At 41.8% G+C, this 24,846-nt stretch overlaps 1 protein-coding gene and 1 pseudogene across 1 annotated transcript; one reads left to right on the top strand and one right to left on the bottom strand.

Moving 5' to 3' along the window:
• Positions 1-13,217: 13,217 nt before the first annotated feature.
• On the bottom strand, positions 13,218-13,369 carry LOC138093183 (U4 spliceosomal RNA; annotated as a pseudogene).
• Positions 13,370-13,637: 268 nt separating this feature from the next.
• ROPN1 (rhophilin associated tail protein 1) lies at positions 13,638-24,545 on the top strand. Its single transcript, XM_068985612.1, has 5 exons — positions 13,638-13,753; positions 17,478-17,595; positions 18,870-19,031; positions 23,780-23,955; positions 24,479-24,545. The coding sequence occupies exons 1-5, from the start codon at positions 13,638-13,640 to the stop codon at positions 24,543-24,545; spliced, it is 639 nt and encodes a 212-aa protein (XP_068841713.1).
• Positions 24,546-24,846: the final 301 nt, after the last annotated feature.

Below are 24,846 nucleotides of genomic sequence, written 5' to 3'. Positions count from 1 at the left end.
ACTAGGATTGTCCTAGAGAAAATCCATGATGTTTAAATGGCTTTATTCTGAGAGAGGCAGTGTGGTGTAGTGTGGGAAAAGCAATGAAGGAGACCTGAATTTTTGATTCAGCTCCAACAGAAACTGTGAGCTTGTGCCAATCACTTCACCTCTTTGTGCATCAATTAGTGCTAGGGCGTGTCCAACTCTTTGTGACCCCTGGATTCTCCAGGCAAGAATGATTAAGTGAGTTGCCATTTCCTCCTCCAGGGAATCTTCCTGACCCAGGGATCAAACCTGCATCTCCTATGTCTTCTGCATTGGCAGGCAGGCAAATTCTTTACCACTGTGCCACCTGGAAAGTCCCATATTGGACTATATTATAAGTCAAATAAAGTCCCTTCCTATTTTTGGAAAAGATGTTCCTTTTTATTTTCTAGACAGATTTTTTTAAGTTCACCAAGACTAAAGTGGGGAATGAAAGAGAAGGATAAATAAAAACTGACCGTAATGTATCTGACTAATACAATTGAGGGAGTGAAAGAAGTTCATTTTGGATGCTTTTATGGGAAAGAGGAACTCTACAGTAGGAAGCTGGTGGATATGACTGTAGCATGGTTGAGTTTACAACTGGGGATTTGGCAGTCATCAGCACAGAAAAGGTATTTACTTCCAGTTAGAATATAGTAGATTGCAGCAGATCAAGCCATCCACTGCAACAAATTTAAAAATCTAGAAAAATTATTTTTAAAAATATTGTAAATACATCAGAGAGCTTTAGAAGCAATGGGTACTAGATTAATTCAAATTCCAGGAGGGTGCCAAACCCTTCCAGAGTGAACTCATGGTAAGTCGTTTTCTTCCCAGTGGACCTTTGCCAACTTTGGATGTGGACTCAGGACTGCCGGCAAACAAGCCTTGGCAGTTAAACAAACAGCTCTGGCATGACAGATTAGAAATTTAAGTCACCCCAAACACTTTCATTTTTACATAAGGTCTGACATAAAAAAAAAAAGAAGACGCATGAAAATGTGTCTAGTAATCAAGAAGAAAAATAGACATCAAAGAGGATATCCACAGGGAGATTCAGCCACTGGAGTTATCAGAACTTGTTGGCTCTAAAATAACTCTAATAATATGCTCAGGAAAATAAGATGTATAAATGGCTGAAAATGGAGAATTCCAACACAGAAATTGTATGTATAAAAATAACAGATATTCTGGAAATCAAAATGCAATATTTGAAATGAATTTATTAAGTGAATTTATCAGCATCCTGGATAGCAGAAGACATGCTTCCTGATGGAAGAAAAGGTGCCAGGTAAGTGGAAAGATGAAACTTTTCCAGAGAATGGAGAGGGTCAAATGCCGGTTCCTCGGGTCTTGGACAAGGCAAGAACTAAGAGCTCAAGCAGCAGAGGAAAGACTGTGAGGTCAAAGAGATAGGCTGAGTTGGCAGAGAATGGCAGTGTGACTTCTTTCTGACATCCTTGATCTCACTCAAGTAGGAAATTGCTTCATCTCCTGGGAGTGAGGAAAACAGTTGAGTGGGATTCAGGCTTGAGGGGAAAGTCATTACCTGGAGATTAAATAAGAAATGTGTGTTCTTGGGGGCGTGGCAAAGATCAACACAGAAGCAGGCGTGAAGGACCTAGAGAGTAGAGGTGGTGCAAGAATGGAAAGTGCTGCACTGAATGATCTTGCAACTGAAAGATTACTTTTGTAATGCTATTGTTTTATAAAAATAAAAGCAGACTGAGGCTTAAAGATCAGCTTAAGTCCAAAGGTGATTGCCTGTGAGATTAAGTCTAACTTGATATGAGCCTACTTTTCTGGTTCTTTCAAACTCACTCAGTTTACCTAAATCTTAGAATCACATGATCATCTTTAAATATATGTTCATGCTTTGGTGTTTTCTGAAAGGGTTAGTCATCCAGTCATGTCCAACTATTTGTGACCCTATGGACTGAGGCATGCCAAGCTCCTCTGCCCATGGAATTTTCTAGGCAAGAATACTGCAATGGGTTGCCATTTCCTCCTCCAGGGGATCTTCCTATCCCAGGGATTGAAGCCAGGTCTCCTGCATCACAGGCTGATTCTTTACAGAAATCTTAAAGTTCCCCTCCCTCTTCTAGCTTCAGAAAACAACTTCAATTCTCCTGAGGGCATCCCAGCTCCTATGCATAAACTAATGCAGAGTTACCCTGCCTTATCCTGCCTCCTCAGGAAAGGAGTTGCTGCCAGTGTTAGACGCTGCTCTTTCTTCCCCTTGGCTCTTACTTTCTTTCAGGTCAGTTCAGTCGCTCAGTCGTGTCCAACTCTTTGCGACCCTGTGAACGGAAGCACGTCAGGCCTCCCTGTCCATCACCAACTCCCAGAGTCCACCCAAACCCATGTCCACTGAGTCGGTGATGCCATCCAACCATTTCATCCTCTGTCGTCCCCTTCTCCTCCTACCCTCAATCTTTCCCAGCATCAGTGTCTTTTCAAATGAGTCAGCTCTTCATATCAGGTGGCCAAAGTATTGCAGTTTCAGCTTCAACATCAGTCTTTCCAATGAACACCCAGGACTGATCTCCTTTAGGATGGACTGGTTGGATCTCCTTGCAGTCCAAGGGACTCTCAAGAGTCTTCTCCAACACCACAGTTCAAAAGCATCAATTCTTCGGTGCTCAGCTTTCTTCACAGTCCAACTCTCACATCCATACATGACCACTGGAAAAACCATAGCCTTGACTAGATGGACCTTTGTTGGCAAAGTAATGTCTCTGCTTTTGAATATGCTAACTAGGTTGGTCATAACTTTCCTTCCAAGGAGTAAGCGTCTTTTAATTTCATGACTGCAGTCACCATCTGCAGTGATTTTGGAGCCCAGAAAAATAGTCTGACACTTTCCACTGTCTCCCCATCTATTTCCCATGAAGTGATGGGGCCAGATGCCATGATCTTCATTTGCTGAATGTTGAGCTTTAAGCCAACTTTTTCAATCTCCTCTTTCACTTTCATCAAGAGGCTTTTTAGTTCCTCTTCACTTTCTGCCAGAAGGATGGTGTCATTTGCATATCTGAGGTTATTGATATTTCTCCCGGCAATTTGATTCCAGCTTGTGCCTCTTCCAGCCCAGCATTTCTCATGATGCACTCTGCATATAAGTAAAATAAGTAGGGTGACAATATCCAGCCTTGATGTACTCCTTTTCCTATTTGGAACCAGTCTGTTGTTCCATGTCCAGTTCTAACTGTTGCTTCCTGACCTGCATACAGGTTTCTCAAGAGGCAGGTCAGGTGGTCTGGTATTCCCATCTCTTGAAGAATTTTCCACAGTTTATTGTGATCCACACAGTCAAAGGCTTTGGCATAGTCAATAAAGCAGAAAGAGATGTTTTTCTGGAACTCTCTTGCTTTTTCCATGATCCAGCGGATGTTGGCAATTTGATCTCTGGTGCCACTGCCTGTCTAAATCCAACTTGAACATCTGGAAGTTCACAGTTCATGTACTGTTGAAGCCTGGCTTGGAGAATTTTAAGCATTACTTTGCTAGTGTGTGAGATAAGCGCAATTGTGCAGTAGTTTGAGCATTCTTTGGCATTGCCTTTCTTTGGGATTGGAGTCAAAGGATTTCCAGTCCTGTGGCCACTGATGAGTTTTCCAAATTTGCTGCCATATTGTGTGCAGCACTTTCACAGCATCATCTTTCAGGATTTGAAACAGCTCAACTGGAATTCCATCACCTCCACTAGCTTTGTTCGTAGTGATGCTTTCTAAGGCCCACTTGGACTTCCCATTCCAGGATGTCTGGCTCTAGGTGAGTGATCACACCATCGTGATTATCTGGGTTGTGAAGATCTTTTTTGTATAGTTCTTCTGTGTATTCTTGTTACCTCTTCTTAATATCTTCTGCTTCTGTTAGGTCCCTACCATGTTTGCATGAAATGTTCCCTTGCTTGCTAAGTCAGTTCAGTCGTGTCCAACTCTGTGTGACCCCAGAGACGGCAGCCCACCAGGCTCCCCCGTCCCTGGGATTCTCCAGGCAAGAACACTGGAGTGACTTGCCATTTCCTTCTCCAATGCATGAAAGTGAAAAGTGGAAGTGAAGTTGCTCAGTCATGTCTGACCCTCAGTGACCCCATGGACTGCAGCCTTCCAGGCTCCTCTGTCCATGGGATTTTCCAGGCAAGAGTATTGGAGTGGGGTGCCATTGCCTTTTCCGAATGTTCCCTTGGTATCTCTAATTTTCTTGAAGAGATCTCTAGTCTTTCCCATTCTGTTGTTTTCCTCTATTTCTTTGCATTGATCACTGAGGAAGGCTTTCTTATCTCTCCTTGCTATTCTTTGGAACTCTGTATTCAGATGCTTATATCTTTCCTTTTCTCTTTTGCTTTTCACTTCCCTTCTTTTCACAGCTATTTGTAAGGCCTCCCCAGACAGCCATTTTGCTTTTTTGCATTTCTTTTCCATGGGGATGGTCTTGATCCCTGTCTCCTGTACAATGTTACGAACCTCATTCCATAGTTCATCAGGCACTCTATCAGATCTAGGCCCTTAAATCTATTTCTCACTTCCACCATATAATCATAAGGGATTTGATTTAGGTCATACCTGAATGGTCTAGTGGTTATCCCCACTTTCTTGAATTTAAGTCTGAATTTGGCAATAAGGAGTTCATGATCTGAGCCACAGTCAGCTCCCAGTCTTGTTTTTGCTGACTGTATAGAGCTTCTCCATGTTTGGCTGCAAAGAATATAATCAATCTGATTTTGGTGTTGACTGTCTGGTGAGGTCCATGTGTAGAGTCTTCTCTTGTGTTGTTGGAAGAGGGTGTTTGCTATGACCAGTGCATTGTCTTGGCAAAACTATTAGCCTTTGCCCTGCTTCATTCCATATTCCAAGGCCAAATTTGCCTGTTACTCCAGGTGTTTCTTGACTTCCTACTTTTGCATTCCAGTCCCCTATAATGAAAAGGACATCTTTTTTGGGTGTTAGTTCTAGAAGGTCTTTTAGGTCTTCATAGAACTGTTCAGCTTCAGTTTCTTCAGCCTTACTGGTTGGGGCATAGGCTTGGATATTGAATGGTTGCCTTGGAGACGAACAGAGATCATTCTGTCATTTTTGAGATTGCATCCAAGTACTGCATTTTGGAGTCTTTTGTTGACCATGATGGCTACTCCATTTCTTCTAAGGGATTCCTGCTGGCAGTAGTAGATATAATGGCCATCTGAGTTAAATTCACCCATTCCAGTCTATTTTAGTTCACTGATTCCTAGAATGTCGACGTTCACTCTTTTCATCCCCTGTTTGACCACTTCCAATTTGCCTTGGTTCATGGACCTGACATTCCAGTTTCCTATGCAGTATTGCTCTTTACAGCATTGGACCTTGCTTCTATCACCAGTCATATCCACAACTGGGTATTATTTTTGCTTTGGCCCCATCACTTCATTCTTTCTGGAGTTATTTCTCCACTGATCTCCAGTAGCATATTGGGCACCTACCGCCCTGGGGAGGTCCTCTTTCAGTATCCTATCATTTTGCCTTTTCATACTATTCATGGAGTTCTCAAGGCACTTTCTGGCAAATCAATATTCTTCCAAGCCTTCCCCTGAGGGATGCTAACTAGTGCTGTTAACTGCACACTCTTACTAACATCTGTAGATTCATCCGCCTGCAAGGAAACACTTTGATTTGGTCTTGTGGAAACTGCATCTATGCATCTTCTAATAGTAATGTTCCATTTTTATATTTCCTTTGCTTCATTTGGTTCCGAATGTGATCATATCTCAGGCAGGTGGGTAAAATGATTCTGTAACTGTGGGAGACATTTTGGCCTTACTTCTTAATTATGCGATCTTTTAAGTAGCCTCCTGAACCCAACCTGATATAAACTACCGTGTAGTTGTAAACGCCTTTGTAAAACGTTTCATAAAGCAGTGGTTTTCAAAGTGTGGTTTCAGGGACTTCTGAGGATCCTTGAGATTTTAGGGGGTAGGAATCCATGAAGGTAAAACTATTTTTGTAATAATATCAAGACATTAAAGGTCTTCCTCATGCTTCTTCTTAGGAGTGTACACTGGAGTTTCCCAGTAGCTACATGATGTGTGATTGAATTCAGTCAATTGGAATGAATGGAAAAAGCAGACATGATAATCTAGCTGATTCTATTAAGCCAGACATTAGAAGACTTTCAGAAAAGATAATGCCACATTTCTCACTAAGAATTTTTGTTGGTTTGTTTTCTAGAAACTGTAGTTATTTTTTATAAGATATGAAGGAGCTATTTTTATTTTAAAATAAATATTTTAAAATTCCTAAAATGACAAAGATTGCATGATATAACCCATATTAACAAAAGACTTTTTGGATCCTCAATAACTTTTCAGAATGTAAGGGGTGCTGAGATCAAAGACTTTGAGAATTAATCTCTTAAAAGACTATCTGTATAATATAGGTATTTTCTGTTAAGGCTCTGGCATAATTTACCCGGTGCCATTTTTTTTGTTCTATAACTTTCCCATGAAAATGAGATATTTAGGCAGATATCTGGGTAAAGAAAAAAATCATCAGAGCAAACAAATCCAAATTTGAAATAGTCCTCACTATGTTGCCTAATAAGTTATTTATATTTTGGACTGTATGTATAATGTCTGTGAATCTCACAATTATTAAATCATAATTAGATATTAATTCAAAATTATATTTTTTATAGTAGGAAAATAAATCATATATTTAAAATACTTAAGGAGACTATAGGCCTTTTTTACTGTAACCAATCAGTTTTCAGATAGAAGAATATTGTTTGTTTTCTTTAGTTTCATAACACTTTTCAAAAGGGGAATTTTAAGAAATGCTACCATTTAATTTAGCAGTTCAAATGCTAAACTGGCCACAAAATGTAAATATTACTCATACTCAAGTATAATTAAAGTATTTTGAGAAATATTTTTATAAGGCAATAAAGGCCCATAGTCTCTTACTGAATCAATTAAATTATTTTACACTATTATTTTCTTTTAGAAGCGAGCTTAATTTTTAAATTTCTACAAACAAATCACGTCATTATAGAATTTCATACTGAATCAGATTTTGGATATTTTACATCACAAACCTAGGATAAAAAATATATAAATCAAAATACAATTTAAAAAAATTATCAAAATCAATTTATGTTTTATTAGAGAGAAGTGATGATGATGATTAAAACATATACCTTCTTTTGGGGGAGTAAATTTTAAAAATAAGAGAAAATTAAATCAAAGGAAGACCTAAGTACTGGAAACATATATGCACAAAACTTTGGCCCTGACAGTAAATACATTGCAGTTAAAACAGTTATCAAACTTACAGAGGTGGTTTTAACATGGTGGTTAAAGGGGGAAATTCTATATAAACATCTCTGCTGGCACGTGCTCTGCCTAAAACCTTAAGCACCAAAACAATAATTACAGAAATCTAGAAGTTTACTGACTGAGCGAAACAATATCCAAATATCATTTCAACTGTTATAAATTTGTGTATAGTTGTAAAATGGTTGTAAGTTTTGTATCACTATGAAAAGTATACAATCATCAATCAATCACTGCACACCTGTAACCCATTCTGCCATGACCACTTGTGGGAAGCTCTGCTTTAGAGATCTATAAAGGCAGAATACCAGACCACCTGACCTGCCTCTTGAGAAATCTGTGTGCAGGTCAGGTAGCAACAGTTAGAACTGGACATGGAACAACAGACTGGTTCCAAATAGGAAAAGGAGTACGTCAAGGCTGTATATTGTCACCCTGCTTATTTAACTTCTATGCAGAGTACATCATGAGAAACGCTGGGCTGGAAGAAGCACAAACTGGAATCAAGATTGCTGGGAGAAATATCAATAACCTCAGATATGCAGATGATACCTCCCCTTATGGCAGAAAGTGAAGAGGAACTAAAAAGCCTCTTGATGAAAGTGGAGAGTGAAAAAGTTGGCTTAAAGCTCAACATTCAGAAAACGAAGATCATGGCCTCTGGTCCCATCACTTCATGGGAAATAGATGGGGAAACAGTGTCAGACTTTATTTTTGGGGGCTCCAAAATCACTGCAGATGGTGACTTCAGTCATGAAATTAAAAGACGCTTACTCCTTGGAAGAAAAGTTATGACCAACCTAGATAGCATATTGAAAAGCAGAGACATTACTTTGCCAACAAAGATCCGTCTATTCAAGGCTATGGTTTTTCCTGTGGTCATGTATGGATGTGAGAGTTGGACTGCGAAGAAAGCTAAGCACTGAAGAATTGATGCTTTTGAACTGTGGTGTTGAAGACTCTTGAGAGTCCCTTGGACTGCAAGGAGATCCAACCAGTCCATTCTGAAGGAGATCAGTCCTGGGTGTTCTTTGGAAGCACTGATGTTGAAGCTGAAACTCCAATACTTTGGCCACCTCGTGCAAAGAGTTGACTCATTGGAAAAGGCTCTGATGCTGGGAGGGATTGGGGGCAGGAGGAGAAGGGGACGACAGAGGATGAGATGGCTGGATGGCATCACTGACTCGATGGACATGAGTCTGAGTGAACTCCGGGAGTTGGTGATGGACAGGGAGGCCTGGCGTGCTGTGATTCTTGGCGTCGCAAAGAGTCGGACATGACTGAGCAACTGAAATGAACTGAAAGGCAGAATAGGATAAAATGGTAAAATGTGTACTACAAAGAATATGTGATGATACTCAAGTTTTGTGGGAAGGCTAATGGCATAGCACAGACTCAAGATGAATCTTGGTGAGGGTGTGCAGGGTTTTAACAGATGGAAAGAAAGAGGGAGGACCCCTCAACTAAGTCAGCCTGAATTAGCAACATACTGAGGGAAAGAGGAAACTGGATGGAGTATTACTAACAGTGGAAAAGTGTTTAGCTTTGAATTTTTGGAAAGTGGCCAGAGTAAACTATGTGTTAGAAATTTATGTTGGTAAATACTAGTAAACATTTATCACAAAAATAAACTCAAAATGGATTAAAGATCTTAATGTAAGACCAGAAACTATAAAACTCCTAGAGGAGAACATAGGCAAAACACTCTCTGACATAAATTCCAGCAGGATTCTCTATGATCCACCTCCCAGAATACTGGAAATAAAAGCAAAAATAAACAGATGGAATCTAATTAAAATTAAAAGCTTCTGCACAACAAAGGAAACTATAAGCAAGGTGAAAAGACAGCCTTCAGAATGGCAGAAAATAATAGCAAATGAAGCAACTGACAAACAACTAATCTCAAAAATATACAAGCAACTCCTGCAGCTCAATTCCAGAAAAATAAATGACCCAATCAAAAAATGGGCCAAAGAACTAAATAGACATTTCTCCAAAGAAGACATACGGATGGCTAACAAACACATGAAAAGATGGTCAACTTCTCTCATTATCAGAGAAATGCAAATCAAAACCACAATGAGGTACCATTTCACACCAGTCAGAATGGCTGCGATCCAAAAGTCCACAAGCAATAAATGCTGGAGAGGGTGTGGAGAAAAGGGAACCCTCTTACACTGTTGGTGGGAATGCAAACTAGTACAGCCACTATGGAGAACAGTGTGGAGATTCCTTAAAAAATTGCAAATAGAACTGCCTTATGACCCAGCAATCCCACTGCTGGGCATACACACCGAGGAAACCGGAATTGAAAGAGACACATGTACCCCAGTGTTCATCGCAGCACTGTTTATAATAGCCAGGACATGGAAACAACCTAGATGTCCATCAGCAGATGAATGGATAAGAAAGCTGTGGTACATATACACAATGGAGTATTACTCAGCCATTAAAAAGAATACATTTGAATCCGTTCTAATGAGGTGGATGAAACTGGAGCCGATTATACAGAGTGAAGTAAGCCAGAAAGAAAAACACCAATACAGTATACTAACACATATATATGGAATTTAGAAAGATGGTAATGATAACCTTGTATGCGAGACAGCAAAAGAGACACAGATGTGTAGAACAGACTTTTGGACTCTGTGGGAGAGGGAGAGGGTGGGATGATTTGGGAGAATGGCATTGGAACATGTATACTATCATGTAAGAAATGAATCGCTAGTCTGTGTTCGATACAGGATACAGGATGCTTGGGGCTGGTGCACGGGGATGACCCAGAGAGATGATATGGTGAGGGTTGGTGGGAGGGGGGTTTCAGGGTTGGGAACGCATGTACACCTGTGGTAGATTCATGTCAATGTATGGCAAAACCAATACTGTATTGTAAAATAAATAAAATAAATAAAAAAAATTTATACTGTAAAATTCTATATACAAATAATGGAGAGCCTTGAAAGTCAGGATTGGATTGTCATTTTGTCAGCTGGACTTTCTGACCTATTAAGAGCAGCTTAGAAGGTAGATCAGGACATACCAGTCAGGAGAGACCAGAGAATAACCCGAGATAGGGTAGCCCATTAGGAGGTGAAGGACTGAAGCAGAGTAAATGAGGTGAAAATAAAGAGGAAGGGATGAGTAGGAGACACATGTCAAATGAAACATCAATGAGATTTAGTGACAGATTCAACAGACTAAAGAGAATCGAGGCTCCAGGGCTTAGAGGCCAAATGACTGAGGAATGGTGGCTTTGTGTTCAGAAACAAATCTAGAGAGGGGACTTGGGAGACGGAGAATGAGTGACTGAACAACAACAAGAATATTTGTTATATATATTATACATGTATTTATGTATATATAAATGTGTTTTACACATGTGTATTTGGTGGGAAAATATACATAAAGCTGACCATGTTAACCATTTTTAAGTGTACAGTTCAGTGGCATTCGATACCTTCACATTTTTGTGACACCATCACCCTCATCCATCTTCACAACTTTCTCATCTTTCTAAACTGAAATTATACCTGTTAACTAACAGTCATGTCCAACTCTTAGTGACCCCATGGAGTGCAGCAGGCCAGGATTCCCTGTCCTTCACTATCTTACGGAGTTTGCTCAGACTCATGACCTTTGAGTTGGTGATGCCATCCAACCATCTTATCCTCTGTCACCCATTCTTCTCCTGCCCTCAATCTTTCCCAGTATCAGGGTCTTTTCTAATGAGTCGGCTCTTCGCATAGGTGGCCAAAGTATTGGAGCTTCAGCATGAATCCTTCCAATGAGTATTCATGGTTGATTTCCTTTAGGACTGACTTGTTTGATAAATATAGTTGATCACTTTAACCAGATATATATATATAGTTATGAGCAGACAATATGAGCAAACTAAGTTACTGTCCCTTGCTAGATAAAATGAATTGAAAAGTTATCAGAAACAATCAACTTGTAACAATAACTTTTAAAATTATGAACTATTTCATACATACAAATAAAATACTTAACTAAATTCAGGCATAAAAATGATAGAACACACATGTAAGCTTAAAACATAGAACATTCCTGATAGTGTTGGGACTCCTGTTGCATCTCCCCGCTGATGGTATCTCTCTCCCTCCCCTATCAAGGACAATACCATTCTGAATTTGTGTTCATCATCCTTTGCTCTTTCTTATAATATAAGCATGATAATTTATAATTTAATTTCTTATAATGCTATTCTTATTATATATGTGACCTGAACTAATATATGGCTTTTTCCTCCCAGCATCATGAGATTCATCCTGGTGATACTTGCTGAGGACTGTGCTATCTTCCCAATGAATTGAAGCTTTTATATTATGTAGTGACCCTCTTTATTCTTACATGCTTTGTGCCTTAAAGTCTCTTTCGTCTGGTTTTGACTCATCTACATCAACTTTCCTTTAGTTGTTATTTGCCTGTTTATCCATATGTTCTTTTACCTTTAGCCTTTCTGTGTACTTGAGTCTTTTCAGGTATGCCTGCAACTACATATTTAAAAAATCCAGTCTGACAATTTCTGTATTTTATTTAAGACCTTTCCTTTTTACTGATTCCTGATATATGTGACTTCTCTTCTATCATGTCATTTATCCAATTTTCCTATGCTTCCCCCAGTCCCTCTTTTCTTGCCTTCTTTTGGATCAATCAAGTTGTGTTGTTATCACTCTTAATTCCTTTTTTTATTTCTACTGATTGGTGGTTATATTACTTTTATGGTAATTACCCTTGAATTTTTATATGCATATCTGACTTTTTTACAAAGTCTAAAATTGATGTCTTTAGACCCTTCTTCCTCTGAACAATAGTACACAAAATGGAAGATAATGGAGTACCACCAACTGATACCACTTTAATTTCTTGTCTTGAGATTTCCCAGCCAGGCTGGTAGTATAAAACTTCGACCTAGCTCGTGGCTGCATATTTTTGGGAGACTATTTCTCCCCCAATGAGAAGCAGCAACCCTGGAGTAGGAAATGGAAACCCACTCCAGTGTCCTTGCCTGGGAAATCCTATGGACTGTAGGGCTACAGTCCATGTCCTACAGTCCATGCGGTCACAAAGAGTTGGACACGACTTAGCTACTAACCAACAACAAAAGAAGCAGCAAGGGAGAAAGATTTCTGTGCCACTTGCCCCTTGCAAGTAGGCAGGTATTTTCAGTCCCATCCTTTCACACTAAGTGTGTGAACTCTGAAGGGTTTCAGGTTTAAGGGAATAAAAGAGTCTTCCTTTCAGCTGTTTACTTTTTCACTCCTTGCCTGGCCTTTTATCTCAAAGCCTCAGTTCCTAGCATCTACATTTGCCCCAAGCCAGCCCTAACCGCTTCATTTGCTTTCCACTCTCATTTCTGTCTTACTTATGTGGCATGTGAGGATTCCCCTCACTTTCTTGCAAGCTCAGCAAAGCAATTTGAAAGGTGTGTTTGCTGGGATTTGTCTCATATCCAGGTGTTTAGAAGAGACAGGCTTTTCAGAACATTTATCCTCTATGTTAAAGCAAACAAAGTCTTTTCATCTGTTGTTCCTTTGTGCATGGTGTTGTATACTATCTATGGATTTTCATGTTTTGTTTCAATTTACCCTGGACCTTTTTGAATGAAACATACAAGTTTCTCTTTACAATTAAAGTAGATGAGTATACCTGCAAAGGTATAGAGAGCTGTTCATTAAATGGCTCTTTAATGATTATTTTTATTTGGAAATATGTAATACAATGTCAAGTAATGTAGGATTCACAGTAAATTTTGCTACAACTCTTATGGGGCCAATAAGAGTTGTGTGATGTGGAAGATGGTAGTAATCTGATGTTGAGCAAATTATTTTGCATGAAACCATTTTTATTTATACAAATATATATTTACATTGGAAAAAATTCTGAATGGAGAGATTCAATATTTTGGGGTGCTATCATTAGAGGTCTTTTTGTTTACTTCTTATTGATCTCTACCTGTTTTTTTTTTTAAATTAGCAATAATCCTACCTCGGATAAACCTCATTGGCCAGGATACCACCACTGCGCAAAGCTAACCTCTACTTTTTTAATGAACAAATAATATTGTGTGTTTTTTAAGTAAACGAAAGAATTAATTACAACAACAGAAAGCGGGGTTTAGTGAAGGCCTTCTAACTTCGGAGTCGTGTAACAATAGGTCTGTCTTGTGGGGTAGTGAACCCCCAATATTGAGAGTGTCTCACAGAGGCTGGGTGACCTCCTGTCGAAGATTCCTGTCATCTTATGATTCAAAGATTCTCATTTTATTTTATTTTTCCTCTGACAATAGGTCAATCAATCAATGCCTCAGACAGATAAGCAAATATGCATTCCCCCGGAGCTGCCGGAATTGCTGAAGCAATTCACCAAAGCCGCCATTCGGTCCCAGCCGCAGGATCTCATCCAGTGGGCTGCAGAGTACGTACTCCTTTCTCACCTCCAGCCCCTGGCTCCCCTTGGAGGTGGAGGTGGCGGGTGGAGGAGGGAAGGTTTGCAAAACTGAGAGGAGGTTGTCATGGCTGCAGCCTGGGAGTCGGGACTGATTAGCATAATCTTTGTGATGTTCAGCGGTCACGTTGCTTTGGTACTTTAAATCCGTACAGAAATCCAGCAAACTGAGAGGATGGAAGCCCTTCGCCAAGTGAACCAGATTGAGCGATAGGACGACAAGGCTGCAGTCAAAGTGTCCTAGGGCAATCAGCAAGAGTTAGATTACCACATCACATATCACACAAGCACACTCCACTGGGTCCCTGCTCCCACCCCCGCCCCTCCCCCACTCCCTGTCCCAGTGGAAAGAAAGTCCCAGAGTCTCTTGGAGCTTTAGCCGGCCTTTCCCTGATGTAAACCAGAGCCTCAGTCTCAGATTTCACCACCAGATGGCAGCAGTGCACCTGTGGGGGAGCTATGCGATGAGCCAGTGGGGCGGACTGTGTGCGATCAGTCCAAGTGGGTTCTCCCCTGAGTTAAAGCCTCTAATGAGATCCCTTCCTCTACTCCTGTTAAAGCTCATTCTTGAGCCTAGCCACAGACACTTTGTATCTCGTCTTTGGGGAAATTGCTATTTTCTTGACTTCTTTGAACTAATCTGTTTCTTCAGCATAAGGATTCCACACTGCGGTAGTGATGGGAGCAGGCGGAGCAGCGGCCTGGCTTCAGTGTGCCTCAAACACAGGTGTCCTCTTTCAGGAGACACCTCCAGAGGCTGCTCAGTGGAAGGAGCTCACACAGTAACTGCTAGCCAGGATTGAAACAACTTCACACAGAAAGGTTCCCAGCTACGAAATTGCTCCTTAGACAAATTGCCTACTTGAAATGGGGGAACTGAGGCTTGGGGCAGAGTTAGGAGTGGACCAATCCTCCCAGGGACCACTTTCAGGCTATTTTTACTGTTTGGTGATGGCCTCCTTAGTAGGGCTTCACTGGGAGAAGGGGTGCGGAGTCAGAGGCTGCAGACCAGAGGTGGTAGGTTAGGGGAGGGGAGAGCACTTTCCTCCAGAGGTTGAGGAGGTCCATTGAGCAGGTGGTGAGGAGGAAGCACTGATACCTCTGAGAAGGCTCAAGATGTATTCCAAGAGGACCCTCACAGAGTCTCCCAGGCCGGTGTGCTCCTGCTCCTGGGCTGGGCTAGTATCAAGTTTCTACAAATGGAAGGAAAATGAGCCAGTAGCGCTCATAAAAACAAGACACAAGTGGGGTTGCTTTGCCTGGTAATGAACCCTGTTTAGTTTTCCATTCTCAAAGGACTGAACTTTAAGCATCAGAAGACTAATTTCCTTTGGCACACCCAGACAGACTTTTATACTATATGATAGTTTAAAACCTAATTTTATTGTTCCTGCACTGCTGCTTTATAGCAAGAAAAATGACATTTCTTGGTAGTGTCCCTGACATTTATGGGAGAAGACATTTCACTGTTGTAGTTTGCTTGCTTCCATATCGTATCGTGTGCTGTAAGTGTTTTAGATATCCGTGAAGAATCAGTTTGTAGTTTAACTACAGTGAAAAAGGAGAACATGACCTAAGAGCACTTTCCATCTATTCAGACACAGAAAGCACTTGTCAGATGGCTTTATGTGGCTTAGAAACCTGCAGCATTTTAGAGATAAAACTCCACAAAGTATTTTCAAGACAAAATGTCTATTTACCACAAGCCAAAGTTTCCCTGCATACGTACTATCCATGAAGAAACCACCTCCCAGACGTCAGCAGGACACAAACTCATTTGTCTTGTGTTGGGTACATGTGACCACACAAATGTGAAGAACCATGGAAATGCTCACTACAAATGAAGCCAGATAACCCACAGAGGATTACAGCCATGACTATAGGCTCATTTCCACGCACTCTAACCAACTCTGCTACAAGGTCCAAAGATGCTGCCGAGTCACACCCACCCCCACACTGACCTGGTCTGCAGAGACCACTCATGTACCTTAGTAGGGTGACCTGAAAGTATTTCTTCTGTCCTCCCTGTGGATGACCTCCAAGGGGTGCTTGGAAGATGTTTTGGTCTTGGAAGCTGTTGCTCTGCATTGTGTGATGGCTTAGAGACAGACCATGGTTTACCCCATCCTTATATGTTGTTCCGACTCTTTATGACACCATGGACTGCAGCATGCCAGGCCTCCCTGTCCCTCACTATCTCCTGGAGTTTACCCAAGTTCATGTGCATTGAATCTGTGATGCTATCCAACCATCTCATCATCGTATAACTTCACCCTAAAATGGGCTTTTATAAAATTTCATCTGAATTCTTTGTATATTGCCTGGAGCTGGAGAAATTGATAAAAAGTAAGTGAGGGGCAGAGGCTGTGATCCATGGGTAGTCAATAACAAGGCTTCTAATGGAGACAGGCCTTTCCACATAGCATCAGTGCCCTGTGGATCAACTGCTCATGTCTGTTCTCTGCTGCAGACAGCCAGTTTCCTTCATTGGTCAATCCCAAAAGAGAACTCAGTGTTTTTCCCACTGCACCAAAACAAAGTGCATTTCACAAAGCACTGATGTTCAAGCAGTGCTGAAATTTTGAGGGAAGATAAAGGAAGATTTTGGGGCTTCCCAGGTGGCTCAGGAGTAAAGAAACTGCCTGCCAGTGCAGGAGACTCTCACTAGTTAATGGGACTTCCTAGGTGGAGCTAGTGGAAAAGAACCCACCTGCCCATGTGGGAGACCTAAGAGATGCTGGTTCAATCCCTGGGTTGGGAAGATCCTCTGGAGAAAGGCATGGCAACCCACTCCAGTAATCTTGCCTGGAGCCTGGCATGCCATGGTTCATAGGATCACAAGGAGTTGAACATGATGAAGTGACTTAGCACACAGCATGTAGCACCACTGACTAATACCAACTTTCAGTATGTAGATAGCCATCATACCAAGCATAACGATTTTTATGTTTGAAAAAAAGGTCCTTCAGGTACTAGGATTCTTCCTTCATAAAAAAGAGTAGGGAATTTAAAACAACAATAATTTTCTTTCCTTTTATATGCATACATATATATAGATGTGTATGTACATATACTATATATATATATTATTATATCTCAACACACATATATGCCTGTATATGTGTGTATGTCTCTTTTTGTGCATGTACACACATAAATGTAAAACATTTAGAGGGGAATGACAAAAAAAATACCCAGACCCACTGTGCTTCAGGGAATTTCATGTCAAACTTTTGTTGGTTATTCCACATCCTTAGAGAAAAACAAATCTGCTTATTCCCTAAGCCATCTCTATACCTTAAGTGTGAAGTAACACATTCAGGCTCTTCCTGTGGATAAATGAACTAAAAAGAACATCTGGCCTATTTGTCATTGTTTAGTTGCCACCCCATGGACTGTAGTTCGCCGGGCTCATCTGTCCATGGGGTTTTCCAGGCAAGAATACTGGAGTGGGTTGCCAGTTCCTTCTCTGGGGGATTTTCCTAACCCAGGGATCAAACCTGCATCTCCTGCTTGGCAGGCAGATACTTTTTTACTACTGAGCCACCTGGGAAGTCCATCTAGCATACAGAAGCCACTTAACAAATGTTCTTCCCTCCACCCCTACCCTCAAAAAAAGGGGAGAAGGGATTCCCAAAGCAGCCAGAGGCCACTGAAGTACAGGCTGCTCCCCCACCCCCTTTTTTTCTTGTAGTTATTTTGGGGCTATGTCCCATGGAGAGATTCCTCCAGTGAGAGAGCGGTCTGAGCGAGTGGCTTTGTCTAACTGGGCTGAGCTGACACCGGAGCTGTTAAAGATCCTGCATTCCCGGGTAAGCGCCAACAGGCAGTGCAGATAAGGAATGTGGGGGTGATACTGAGTTTGGGTAGGTACAGACAAAATTCCCCTTGATCATCAGGTGGCCACTCAGCACTGTCTTAAATTCACTAAAGCATGCACTGAGAGTAAATCTTCCCTTGTGGAAATAGGAATGATGCTGAAATAGGCTGTGCGCTGACTTGTCACTTGGGTCATTCCGCATTGTCCTGAAGCTGCCAGAACAGTCAGGGGCTCAGTGCAATTTGAATTCCTTCTCTCTAGAAAATGCAGGTCCACATCCCCTGACAGTGTCTTCCTTACTGATCAAGTCCAGATATGATGCCAATCGGAGTTTGGGGAGGGGCATATTATAGTTCCCCAGTTATCTCAGGTACCAACATAGCCTTGCTTTTAGACTCTCTGCACAGCCATATCATCCTGGGAGCTGTCCTGGGAATGACTGAGAAGGATCTGTCCTAAGAAAACTTGCAGCTTGGCCAACTCCCAAGAAATATGATTTAGCACTACCATACCTCATTTTAGGATACAGGTTTGAGGTGATTCAAGATTGACTTAGCCAAATGCCTTGGTCCCAGAGGCTGCACATTTCACTGGAATCAGAGGACCAGGGAAGGCATAGTAGCACTTCACTGGGGCATCTGCACCCTTATTGTATTGCTGGCCAACAACTAGCCACTTGTGCCCTTCTCCTCTTGACTGCCAAGCGCTTTGTGCAGTGGACATGGCAGAGAGCCGAGGTACCTGGGAACAAGCAGCATCAGGCATCCAGACCATAGACCCCGTATTAAAGCAATGCATTTAGAGTCTAGGACAAAGAACTCAGTGGAGTCTAGAAGCAGGAGACTTAACATCTATTCTAGTTCTAGTTTCACCACTAATCAGTGTTTGCAGACAAGTTCTCTACTCCTTGGTTTCATTTTCAGGCTGCCTCTCTGCCCTGCCTTATAGGGACGACCTAGGGATGAAACAGCAGATAATAGACAAATACCTAGAAAAAAATTAAAATGTAATATACGTTTGTTTTCCCCATAACTCTGATACCTGAAGTTCAAGTGATTAAATTACATCTCAGAACGTTCTTCACTGGGCTGAACGTTTCTCTGCCCTTGCAAAGAGAACTGCCAGAGTCCCCACTGACCCCTGACACCTTCCCCAACCCCTTGCTGTATGCTGGGAGAACAGGGCCCTTGCCCTGGCAGGTGTCCTCAGGGCCTTCTCTCCTCCTACCCCTCATTCCTTGTCTCATGTTGGTCCCCCACCCCGCAGGTTGGTGGCAGACTGATCGTCCATGCAGATGAGCTGGCCCAGATGTGGAAGGTGCTGAATCTCCCAACTGACCTGTTTAACAGTGTGATGAATGTGGGCCGCTTCGCGGAGGAAATTGAGTGGCTGAAGTTTCTAGCCCTTGCTTGTAGCTCTCTCGGAGTTGTAAGTTAGCTTTAATGTTTTTTGTTCCTTAAGGGAAAATCTCTTGGGGGCCTGGACAGTCTCCAAGGGGGTAGTGGGTGTAGTACACACAATCAACTCTCCAGGGTTGATGAGGAGCCTACCCCTTCTTTTCTACTCCCCGTGGTGGCTCAGATGGTAAAGCATCTGTCTACAATGCGGGAGACCTGGGTTCGATCCCTGGGTCGGGAAGATCCCCTGGAGAAGGGAATGGCAATCCACTCCAGTACTATTGCCTGGAGAATCCCGTGGACAGAGGAGCCTGGTAGGCTACAGTCCATGGGGTCACAAAGAGTCGGACACGACTAAGCAACTTCACTTTCACTTTCACTCCTCTCTGAATTAAGGTTATTTCTCTGCTTATTAGCCAGAAACAGGGATGGGGAGGAGAGCAAGGACAGCTGTCATCAGGTTCTGGGGAGAAGCTGACTAAAATGCAGTTTTTGGATTATATATTAATTTCACTTAGGCTTATTACCACTCCACTCCCTCCATTCATGTTCCTAAAGATAAACAAGAGCCAGCTGGAGACGAAGACTGGCTTACAGTTGGGTTTCAGACACCTAGAAGAAATAACAAGAGATTTTAAAAAAGAAATGCAGTCTTAAAGAAAACTACTGTATGATAAGCATAATTGAATACAAAAATCAGAGATAAGAGAGCAGGAAAGAAGATATGAGGCTGTTTCCAGAGTCATAGTCATGACATCACCATGGATACAGGATGTTCATACAAATTCATGCCTTTTCCAAATTTGACTTGATTTACAATTGGAAAAGCCTTTTTCCCATTTCAAAGAAACCAGTTCATATACATACTTAAAAGGTTTAGGTAACACATTATATGTGGACTCACTCTTGTTAAACATTATTATAATAGCAAATGAAAATGAGTCAGAAAAATTATTTTTTAAAAATCCCTGAAATACGTACAAATTTAAAAATTAATGAGAAAATTATTGCTTCTGCCAAAACCAAATGGTACAAAAAAGGTAGACTGAATCATTCAGTATATCTAAATACAACCTTGTTCTTCCTTCTCAAATATCCTGAGTATGCGTACTTGACACTTTGCTTGCGAGGAAAGTTATCAGAAATACTGTAGTCCAACTTTTCCTGTGATTCTGCTCAACTTTCAGCATAATTATTTCTTTAGAGAGGAAGAGAGAAGAGGTCATTTTGGGGTTTTTTCCTTTTTCATGGCCTTTCCTAGCACTCTTATGCAATGAATAAACTATTCCCAGCAACAGAGGGAAATGAGTTGCCAATGAGCACTGCCACACCTCTGTGGAAATAGCCCCATGGATTGGGGAAAATCACAGAGGAAAAATGAAAAATTGACACATTTTATTAAATTCTCATAAGGTCACAAGCTTACTCACGCCATATTCACAGATGCTTATGGAGGGGGGAAATATACTTTCTCTGTAGTTAATCCTGCTTTTCCCCACCTGCCCTACCCATGAAGAGTGGATTAAGTAAAGAATAGATTCAACCCAACCCAGGAATTTTTCATCAGCTGCAGTAACTACAAACAGCTTTCAGGTGAATTACGCAGTTTCTCAGATTTCTCCTCACAGCTCCTCTCTGCAAGGTGGCAGTTGAGTGTTCAAGGAAAGGGGCGATGCTGGGATTTCAGTGCGCCCAGTAGGAGGGTTCCCACCTCCCTCGGTTCTCTCCAGCATCTCTGATCTCCATGGAAATACTCACCTGTGTGGTGCTAGCTGTGCAGCTGAAGTCTTTGGTCTTTTCTCTCTCACGGCACAATAGTCCCCTAACCAGCACACCTCCATTCTCCCTGGTGTTCAGGGCCTCCTTAAGTCTCTTCCAGATTGCCCTCATCTGCTCCATGTCACAGCCCCCCACCACCTTGGAGGTGTCTGAGTCCTCTCCTCCACACACCTCACAGTAACCTAGAGTGACTTGGGAAAACCAAATTCCAACTCTCCCTATGCAGCTGCTAGGTTTACTTTGATATGGCTGCCTCCCATACCAGGGGAAAAAAAAAAAAAACCCATGAGGTGATGTTTCTACTTTCCTGCTAAAACGAGGAGGTTTGATTAATGTTCCATGAGGTTCTTTGACCTCTGTCATCCCGTGATTCTGTTCCACCTTCTCGGCTTCCACTGAGACACCCTCAAGCCTGGCTCAGGATACCAGAGGACCCACCAATTCTGAGTGGTGGCGAGGTGTCTGACTTTGTGTCTTATATCCTTATGTCAAGAGCGCCTAGTGCTGAAGTCAGCCTGCAGGTCTAGTCCATAAACAAAGGGTGCCCTGTGAATCCAGGAGCCAATCCCGTTTTACCCATTTGTTTCATGTTGGACTGTTGCTGGGAACTTAAACGTGGGAGTGGTCAGGGTGGCACCATCTGGAGGAGGGTTCCGTTCTTGCTAATCTATATATCCTTCAAGGCAAGCCCAGAAATTCCTGCCTTGCTTTGCCAACTGAGAGTCAGCCGTGATATCCGTGCCATTTAGGAAATCAAGTCCCCCCCTTACAGAAAATCTAATGGCAGGAATTTTAGGAAGCAGGTACATTTACTCCAGTCTTGAGCTCCCTGAATCTACTCGTGATTTCAAAGTGCCGCAGACACACTTCCCCTTGAGCACGTGTTCCTCTTCCCTCTGAGCGTTTCTTCCTCTGGAACACCTCTCAACCTCCTGTTCCACTGAGACCAACTATACACAAGAAGAGGTTGTGTGATGTGTTCACTAGAAGGAAGGGCATGTTTTGTCAGCAAATAATTCACTTTCTGAGGCTTTCACCTCTGAGTTTTAAAAAGAGGCTTGCAAGATGCTTAAAGGTTATCTTTATGGAGTGGACCCCCATCTGACCAAAAAAACTTGTGCGACAGAATGCAGACCTCTGTTTTTATTGTTGTTTAGTAGCTAAGTCATGTCCGACTCTTTGTTACCATAGGGACTGTAGCCTGCCAGGCTCCTCTTTCCATGTAATTTCCCAGGCGAGAATACTGGAATGGGCTATCATTTCCTTCTCCAGGGGATCCTAACCCAGGGGTCAAACCTCTGTCTCCTGCATTGGCAGGGAGACTTTTTTTTTTTTTACCAGTGAGCCATCTGGGAAGCCCAGATCTCTGTTTACTTTAGGTTTATTTAAGTTTACCAAAAAGCTCCAGTCCAGAGAGTTCTTATCCATTCATCTATTTATTAAATATTTGAAATCTTATGAGGGCAATAGAATTTGAAGGTTTGTTGTTTGAATAATCAATAAAAGATGTTTGGGGCAAAAAGCACAGACGAGGTGGCTTAAACAACAGCAATATATTTTGGAAGCTGGAAGTCTGAGGTCAAGGTTGTAAATGGAACCACCTTGGCTTGTGAATGGAAGTTGTCTCCCTCTTCTTCATGTGGTCATGCCTCTCTGCACTCATGAGTCTGGTCTCTCTCTCTCTGCATCGTAACCTCTTCTTGTAAGGCCACCATCCTTTTAACTTAATTAGCTCTTTAAATGCTCCAAATACAATCACATTCTGAGGTCCTAAGGGTTAGGGTTTCAACATATGGATTTTGGGCAGACATAACGCAGCCCATATCAGCACCCCAATCTGGATGAGGCTGTAGGAAGAGGACTACAGAACAAAGGCAGTAGGACAGTAGGGCTTTTCTCTAAAAAAAACACACATACACAGAGGATGAGCTATAGGTGGGAAGTTCGTGCACACATGCTCGTACATCTACCCAAAACCACTGTCACGCTGACCTCAAGTCATGCACATGCCCGCCCATCCTCTTTGACAACCTCTTACCAGCTTCCTGTGTGCCCACCCCCCAGCCTTCCTCTGTGGAAGCGCCTGGCACACTGCCTCACACAACGCTTCAAAACAGCCTCCAGGAGAGAACTCCCAAGGGCAGGAGACAGAGAGTAAATGGAAGTGGCCTGCTCCCCTCCTGTGGCCCGGCTCCAGTGTCTCTCTGGAGTAGATAAGCTGTCCTAATCACTGCAGCCCTTTAGAGCTAAGACCAGAGAGAAGTAAGAAGAAATTATTCAATTTTGTAGGATGCAAAATCAAATTCCCCTCCTTAAGTGAGGTTATTCTCATTAAGGTAATAAATGTCTTAAAGCATTCAACAGTCTATAAACTAAATTCCTTGAAAGCATCCCTCCCACCAAGAAAGGAAAGGAAATATTATAGAAAGACACCCAGTAGAGAGAGAGGCGAGTATATTTTCAAAATGAGAAGCAAGTGATTTAAGAAAATCATATGGGGGAAAGAAAGGTAATAAAGGAGATAAAATAGTAACACAGTTCAAAGATTTTCCATTTACTTCTAACATTTACTCTTGGAGGATTTTAGTGATTCACACCATTTGTTTGGACATTCAGGTAACTAATCTTTATTATTAATATAAGTGTATTCATTTTTGACCTAAGTTTGATTTTACCTTTCTGATAAGAGGGTTTGCTGTTTATATATTCTAATCATTATCTTCCATAGAGATGGTAGTTGTGGTTTCTTTAAAGTAGTTATTTTGTGAATAGATAGGGTTGCCACAACAAAAAAAGAAAGACACCCAGTAGATACTCAATATTTTGAGATTGAATTCACTGACGTTCGGCATAAAAAATTCAAGCTTTCCAGAATATTGCATCATCCCCACTTAATTTTATGAGAGCAAGGTTTTTGTTTTCTTTGTTGTATCTAAACTGATCTTAGGAATTTAGTGTGGAATAGTGAGCTTCTCCTCACTTAACCTTCTGGCTTTACAGACCATTGCCAAAACTCTCAAGATAGTGTGTGAAGTGTTGTCATCGGACCATGACAGCGGCCCTCCCCGGATCCCTTTCAGCACCTTCCAGTTTCTCTACACGTATATCGCTGAAGTGGATGGGGAGATCTCAGCATCACACGTCAGTCGCATGCTGAACTACATTGAACAGGAAGTGTAAGCAAACATTTAGCAATTGGCGGGGAAAGAGTATATGGAAAACAAATCCAGCAGACCAAGGCATAGCGAGGTTCTTATGCAGCTCTGGGAACAGAGGAATGTTGTGAAGAACAGTAAATAGGGATCAGAAAGAGAAGGGGCAATGGAAGAGAGAGAATGGTATAGGACAGTGACTCTTAGAGTGCCACCCAGACCCGCAGCAGCAGCACCCGGGAACGTGTTAGAAATGCAATTTTTCAGGTTGTACCCTAAGCCCATCAAATCAGAAACTCTGGGGGTGAGACCAGGCACCCGTGCTTCAGCAAGCCCTCCTGACTCAGACTCTGGCTCACATTCAGGTCTGACCAGTGATGGAGGCAGGGTGGAGGAGGAACAGACAGACCTAAGTTCAGAGAAAGAGAAGGTGATGAGGGCAGGAGCCACAGCAGAATTAAGTTGGAGGGAGAGAGTTGGTCATATATTGTCTTTCTTAAGATTACATGTTAAATAAACTAACACCCCAATTTTTTTTCCCAAACAGTATTGGTCCCGATGGTTTAATCAAGGTGAATGACTTCACCCAAAACCCCAGGGTTCGGCTGGAATAAAAGCACACTTTTGGCAATTTTAAAGGAAGATACAGAGATGATTGTGCTTCAGAAGGACTGAACCCCATATACCATCCAAAGTCAATTTTCTTGTGTAACTGGTACACACTAATAAACAATTAGGCAAACATATGAAATCAGAAATGTGTGGAATTAAGACGTAAAGTTGTTGAGACATTACACCTCGATTAACGGAAGATCAGTATTCTTCCCATATGGACACTGTGTAAAGTGACTGATGAAGCATGGATAGAAAATACATCTCGAGTGAAAGCCAGGCTGTCGGGTTTTCAGAGGTGGA

This window comes from Capricornis sumatraensis, chromosome 1 (assembly GCF_032405125.1).
Source record: "Capricornis sumatraensis isolate serow.1 chromosome 1, serow.2, whole genome shotgun sequence".
NCBI classification, from domain to species: domain Eukaryota; kingdom Metazoa; phylum Chordata; class Mammalia; order Artiodactyla; family Bovidae; genus Capricornis; species Capricornis sumatraensis.
Note: the sequence above shows the minus strand (reverse complement) of the source record. Positions and strands in the feature narration are given on the sequence as shown.

Coding starts and splice junctions, on each gene's coding strand:
- ROPN1 (XM_068985612.1), top strand. CDS start 13,638: ATGCCTCAGACAGATAAGCAAATATGCATTCCCCCGGAGCTGCCGGAA. Junction 13,754..17,477: donor CTCATCCAGTGGGCTGCAGA/GTACGTACTCCT, acceptor TTTTTCTTGTAG/TTATTTTGGGGCTATGTCCC. Junction 23,956..24,478: donor AACTACATTGAACAGGAAGT/GTAAGCAAACAT, acceptor TTTCCCAAACAG/TATTGGTCCCGATGGTTTAA.